At 56.8% G+C, this 5,975-nt stretch overlaps 3 protein-coding genes across 3 annotated transcripts; all 3 read left to right on the plus strand.

The window, feature by feature from the left end:
- Positions 1–578: 578 nt before the first annotated feature.
- Positions 579–1,196, plus strand: LBRM_34_2040 (putative vesicle-associated membrane protein; the record flags this gene model as incomplete). The annotated part of the gene is made up of 1 exon (XM_001568263.1): positions 579–1,196. The coding sequence occupies one exon, from the start codon at positions 579–581 to the stop codon at positions 1,194–1,196; it is 618 nt and encodes a 205-aa protein (XP_001568313.1).
- Positions 1,197–2,632: 1,436 nt separating this feature from the next.
- On the plus strand, positions 2,633–3,499 carry LBRM_34_2050 (hypothetical protein, unknown function; the record flags this gene model as incomplete). The annotated part of the gene is made up of 1 exon (XM_001568264.1): positions 2,633–3,499. One exon carries the CDS (start codon positions 2,633–2,635, stop codon positions 3,497–3,499), a length of 867 nt encoding a protein of 288 aa, XP_001568314.1.
- Positions 3,500–4,647: 1,148 nt separating this feature from the next.
- On the plus strand, positions 4,648–5,975 carry LBRM_34_2060 (hypothetical protein, unknown function; the record flags this gene model as incomplete). Its single annotated transcript, XM_001568265.1, has 1 exon — positions 4,648–5,975. A coding segment is annotated over one exon (1,328 nt), but the record flags the coding sequence as incomplete, so codon positions are not given.

Consider the following 5,975-nt stretch of genomic DNA (forward strand, 5'->3'; position numbering starts at 1 on the left):
TCCACTTCCAATCAAGGACATGAACGAGAAACAGAGGCAACAACAGAAAAGAAAAGCTACAAGACGGGTACGTCGATGACCTAAGAGCAGAACGAATGCCAGCGAAACCACTCGCGCATCTCTACAAGGTAATTCATGGGTGTCCTCTTGCATGACTGTGTGAGGCATCGCCCCTTTCCCGGAGACTGGATGTGCGCGGGTGTGTGTGGCGGGGTGGGGTGGGGCGAATGCAGCAGTGAATGTCGCAAAAAGGGTGGAAGTCCCTCGAGCGCTTTGCAACGCCTCAACACGAACAGGTGCACCCAGCCAGTCTTTCTTTCTCCCTCTCCACCATAAGCCACCGCCGTCGACTGCGCCGGCTGGTCTAGTGCTCGCTATCGTCGCTTTCTCTCTCTACTCTGCCCCTTGTTTTCATGTTCATTACCGCGGACGCATACGTCTACATCCCCCAACGCCGACCCTGTTGGTCAGCAGCCTGTTGTGTCAAAGGTGCCACTCCAGCATCCCTGCGTGTAGTTTGCTTGTTGATTTGTTTTCCTTTGCGCCGTTACTGCTCGGTTGAGGTTTTCCGCTACATCATGAGGCTCTATGGCTTGCTGATTCTGAAGCCCTACCCGAAGGGGTTTGAGAAGGACCCGGTCATCTGCTGTAGCGCTGTCGACGTCAGCTCCTTTGGTTTCTTCCAGCGCAGCTCTGCCCGCGAGTTCATTGTGTTTCTCTCCCGCACGGTGGCTAGGCGGGTAGCCCTCGGCGCCAAGACGCAGATAACAGAAAATGGGAATGTTGTGTACGCATATGCGACGCTGGACGGTCTCGTGGCAATCGCGGTGAGTGATATCGAGTACAACGCTCGTGTCGCCTTCACACTCCTGACGGAGTTGGTGCCGCAGTTCCAGCAGACGTTCCGTGGTAAGTACGAATCCGTGGGGGGCAAGGCCGATGAGTTTCTGCACTGGCCTTACCTCAACGAGACCCTGGAAAAGTATCAGAGGCCAGAGGAGGTGGACAAGATCCTGCGGATCAAGCGTGACATCGAGGACACAAAGGTGATTATGTACAATGCAATCGACCAAATTATCGAACGGGGGCAGAAAATCGATGACCTAGTGGCGCAGAGCGAGGATCTTGGCATGGCTAGCAAGACATTTTACACCCAAGCGAAGCAGACAAACTCAGGGTGCTGCGCCGTACTATGATGTGGAAAAGAGGGGCCCACTGCTGTTGGTGAGGAAATAACGCAGCGCGAAGGAGCGCAGGTGGAAGGCGCCGCCCAAGTTGTCTTTGCTCGAAACGGCAAGTAATATACGTGCCTGTATGATGATCGCTTGGCTTTCTCTGTTTTCCTTCTTGGAGGGAATCAGGCGTGACCGTGACAGCTGTGGCTGTCACGCGTTGTATTTGAGGTTGGTGCCTTTTTCTTCCTTTTACTTCAACAGTTTTTTCTTTCCTTTTTGTGCTTGATTATGTCGATGTTGTCTGCTGATGCGGCGTTGATCAAGAATGCTGTGCGTGTGCTCATCTCTCTCTCTCTCTGTGTCTCTGTGCGTCGCCTCCTCTCAGCTTTTGTTGGTTGATGACCCCTTTCTATCCCCCATATACGCGAAAAGTCACCTGGAGAGGGTTCCCTAGGCGCCCCTCCCTCCCTCCCTCCCTCCTTCCCCTGCCATCAACTTCTCTCCACATGGGACTTGGATCGTGTTGGGTGACATATTTACAGCCAAGTCACGCTCACACACTCACCAATGCACGCGAGTGGTTGAATCAGGTGGAGAGGAGGGAGATGTGTTTTCGTGATCCCCTTGTACACCTGCGTCGGCTCAGACCATCGTGCGCTGCGCTGAATGTTGATCGTGCCTGTGCAGGTGGGAAGGGACTGCGGCGCTACAAGACCCAGCATGTGTCTTTGTTCTTTGCCCCTTGTGTGGTGTGCAGAAAAGGGGAGGGGGATGCGCGGCTCAACCCGAGCAGAGGTGGGAAAAAGAGGACTCGAGATGCAGGTGACGGTCGCTTTCCGCGCGTAAATTCACCTCTACTCCCATCCCCTCTTCCTCGCCCCTTTCATATTGTGTGCATTATTCCTCTTATAGTGCTCCTCCTCTGGTTGCTTTCCAATCAGCTATTGATGCTCTTTAAAAAGGGAAAAAATACACGAAGGAGCTTAGCAGGTCGCGGCGGCGTGGATTCTCTCTCGAGGGGCATAGGCGCGCTGCTTTGAATGGAAGAGGGTGAGGCCAGAGACCCGTGTAACCACCAAGCCCGCTCGGCACGTCCCAAGGAGGACCTCTGCATCTTTGCCAGACTCTCTCAGCCCTTCCCTGCTGTTCTGTCAGAAGAAACCCTGCCTGAGTATTGCGTTTTTTTTTTTGCACCAACTTACCTACATCCGTGCCTCAGTCTCTCTTTCTCTCTCTCTCGTGTGTGTGCGTGTCTTTCCAATCTTCACCATCATCTTTCTATCGCCCTACGCTCGTACTCTGTGCCGTTCCCCTCTACCGCACAATGGCTCACACACGCACGAATATGCATGAAACAATTTGCTCCACAGTCAAGGGAATGGAGGTCTGCTGCGCATCGACGCGTTCACCCTCGCTGCTTGACTGTAGGCCAGCTGAGGCACGCGTGGTGGCCCTGTATGGCAATGGGTTGTTCTACCGAAGTAGGTGAGGACGCGGGGTCGCTAGGGCACCAGCGCAGCGACGAGGAGTCGGAGTTTAACGAGGGAGACTGGGAAGAGGGGGAGGAGCAGGACGACGAGTTCAGCGACGAGACTCAGGAGGGAGAGGAAGAGGAGGAGGAGGAAGACGAAGTCGAGGAGGAAGAGGCGGAGAAGGAGCGCCGCTCTAGCGGTTCTTCCGATGGAGACGAGGACGCGGACTCCGAGGGAGCGAAGGGGAGGCAGGAGCAGGAAGGCCAGGAAGAAGGCGATAGCGGTAGTAACGGCGTCTTGGAGGACGACGTCAAGACAGTGCCGCCAGTTACCACCGCCATTGGCAATAGCGGCACCTTCGGTGCAGCATCGCTCTTCGCAGATCTGTCGGTGGGCGCGGGAAGTAAGGGCAGCGTGTTTGGCACTCTTGCCACCTCTGTCGAAGTGCCTCCGTCACCACAGCTACCAACTGCGCCTTCGGCATTCTCCGCTTCTCCCTTGGCAACGGCGCCGCCGCCTCAGCCATTTTCGGCAAGGACGACAAACCCTTTTCCCGGCCCCATTGCGTTGCAAGAGCAGAAGCCGTTAAACGCCGTCCCGGCCTCCCCCTTCCAGCCCGCCGTGGCATCAGCTGCAGCTTTGCAGCAGCAGCAAGACACTATCACGGGCTCCCTTTACTTTGTGGATTTCGAACGGTCGCTTGGACAGAAGTTGTCAAGCAGTGAGTGGCACCGCGCTCGCAGCAAGGATGAAGAGACGCAGGACGTGAAACGCGCCCTGGCGCGGTACGACCTGGTGTTGCCAACCGATAAGTTTGATGAGCAGATCGAGAAGGCATTGTATGGGAACTGAGCACGCCTACCGGGTCTCTTGCGCGTGCCTGCGTAGAGGCGTTCTCGCACGACGACGTGGCAGGGAAAGGCGAACAGCATGGTGTGTTGAATTGCTGCTTATGTGTGCTTGTTTGTTAACTTGAGGGTTTGGCTACCAAAGTGCGATGCCGACGCATAGTCGTTGCACAACGCCGAAGCGAAAAATGACAACACACACGACTTGCTGCCTCCCAAACTACATGGCCGACAAAGCTGCGATGTGAATGTTCATGTTCCACCAGCTCAGCGTGCATTGAACGGCTCCCTTTCTCCTGCCTCCCTTCTCCGCCCCGATACGGAGGAACTTCTCTCTCCTAATACCATGATGACACAACGCCACTGACTTTTCGTTCGCTTTCTTTTCCCCAACAAGTTGTGCATTCCCTTCACCTCAAGATCTTATTACTTTCACGCAGCGATCGCCACGACTGGGGTACGCTTGCGTATCGCCATCAAAAGGGGGACAGCAAGCCACACACACACATACACACACGGGGACATAAATTCGCAAAAGGGCCACCATCAGTGCATCGCTGCCGTCTCGATTAGAGTACACCTTTTTTTTGCTTCTGTTCTCTCTTTCTAACATTTCTGTTTTGTTCTTTTTTCGCTAACGGTTGTTGCTGCGCCTTGTCTATCGCCGCATGCCTTCGCCCTGCCCTGAAGCACTCGGAGAAGCTAGTCGTAGGATTGGATTCCTTTAGCAGTGCTGCTTGCCGGTGTCCCACGGGTTGGGCACGACTCGAAAGACTTCCGAGCGCTCTCTTTGTGAGGCCGCTGTTACTATCGACTTGGCACACGCGCGGTTTTCGTTGTCGTGTTATCTGTTCGTTCAACCCATACACACACGCGCACACCCTTGCCACGCCACGTCGCAACGCACGATCACTGACTTCCCCCCTACCCATGAAAGGAGTCTCTCTACATCGTGAGCTGTCCTTCGCATCTGTTCTTTGCTGCTCCTGCCGCTTTCTCCACCACACCCTCTCTCTCTCTCTCGCTTGAACCCTGTCCCTCTGTGTCGCCTTTGTTGCCCACTTGCCAGAGAGCCCTTTTCGCCGTTGATTGGGTGCGTGGGTGTGCATCTGATTTCTGCTCTTCTCTTCCTGCGCCCAACAAACGTGCACAATGCCCGCTTTCACTCCCTCTGTGCCACCGCTTTGTCCGACCCCCAGCAGTGCCAGCAGCCCCGCGGTGCTGGACGATGTCAAGCTGCAGTTCGTGACCGAGGAGGTGCGCAGGCGGTTCTCGGCCATCTCGATGACGGACATGCTCGCGGTACTGAGCAAGCTTCTGACGGATTCGCGCATCTGCAAGTGCGCCGAGGAGCAAACCGGCGGTGCCGTGAAGAGCGACATTCACAGATTTCCTCTTGCGCCGCAGCTGAAGCCAAGCAGCGCAAGCACTCACGGTGGAGGGAAAGCGATCAGTCACCTTCAGCAGCAGGCTAGCTTGAGCTCCTCCACGGCGAATGAGCTGAACCTGCGGGACAAGAGCACGAGGAGCTTTGAGATGAATGGGGTACCGATGCCTAACGCGCCGGCCGCTTCGTGGCTGAGCCAGGAATGGACCACCACCGTCACCTCCATCCTGGAGAACGCGCGTCAGGATCGTGGCCCCGCCGACGCACACTGCACCGTTGTGGATAAAGTGCAGCTGTCGATCAATGAATGGTTTGCGAACGCCAGCGCTGAGACGGCAAAGAGTGAGGGACTGCATGCCGCCGCTGACCCCGCTGCTTGCGAGTCCCCTGCATGGCTTGCGACTCTGACGCAGGTGCGCCGCCTGGCTGAAGACACGTGCCGCAGTAAATATGAGGCCGTGTATCAGCGACTCTGCGCCGAGGCTGAAGACGAGGGTGATGAGGGAATGACCACGCCAGCATATGCACTGCGCGATGACGGCAGCGCTGTGGCGACCTCCTCCCTCATGACGCGACAGTCGGTGCATCGTACCGCGACCGGACCCGTCGGCATACCGCCCTTCTCCCTTGTGATACAGTGCGGACGCGACGGAAGCGGAACGGAGGTATCAACGCCACCCCTCAGCATTGACCTTGACGCGCGCAACAGCGACACCTGCAGCAGCACCTCGGAGAGGAACAGCGCTTCTTTCGTCGTCGGCTGCGAGTGGTTTCAGTGGGTCTTTCTTCTCCAAAGTCCGCTGGCGTGCGGGAGTGGGCCTTACCCTGAACCAGAAGACGGCGGGGATGTCGAAGCCGTCGCAGCAGAGCAGCAGAGGTGGCTACAACGGCACTGCACCGTGCAGCTTCTGTACCCCTCCAAGGCCGGTTTCTCGGACGGCTCGGATGGGTCTTCGGGCCTGCGTTCTGCCGAGGCCGAGTATGATCTGAGTGAGCCGCGCGTCGTGCTCTCCTCACTGCTTGGGGTGGCCATGCGCGTATGGTGCCGGCGCCACCCGCACATCGTCGCCCAAGTGCGTCGGCTGGAGGAGGA

The sequence above is a fragment of the Leishmania braziliensis genome, chromosome 35, assembly GCF_000002845.2.
Source record: "Leishmania braziliensis MHOM/BR/75/M2904 complete genome, chromosome 35".
Classification (NCBI taxonomy): Eukaryota; Euglenozoa; class Kinetoplastea; order Trypanosomatida; family Trypanosomatidae; genus Leishmania; species Leishmania braziliensis.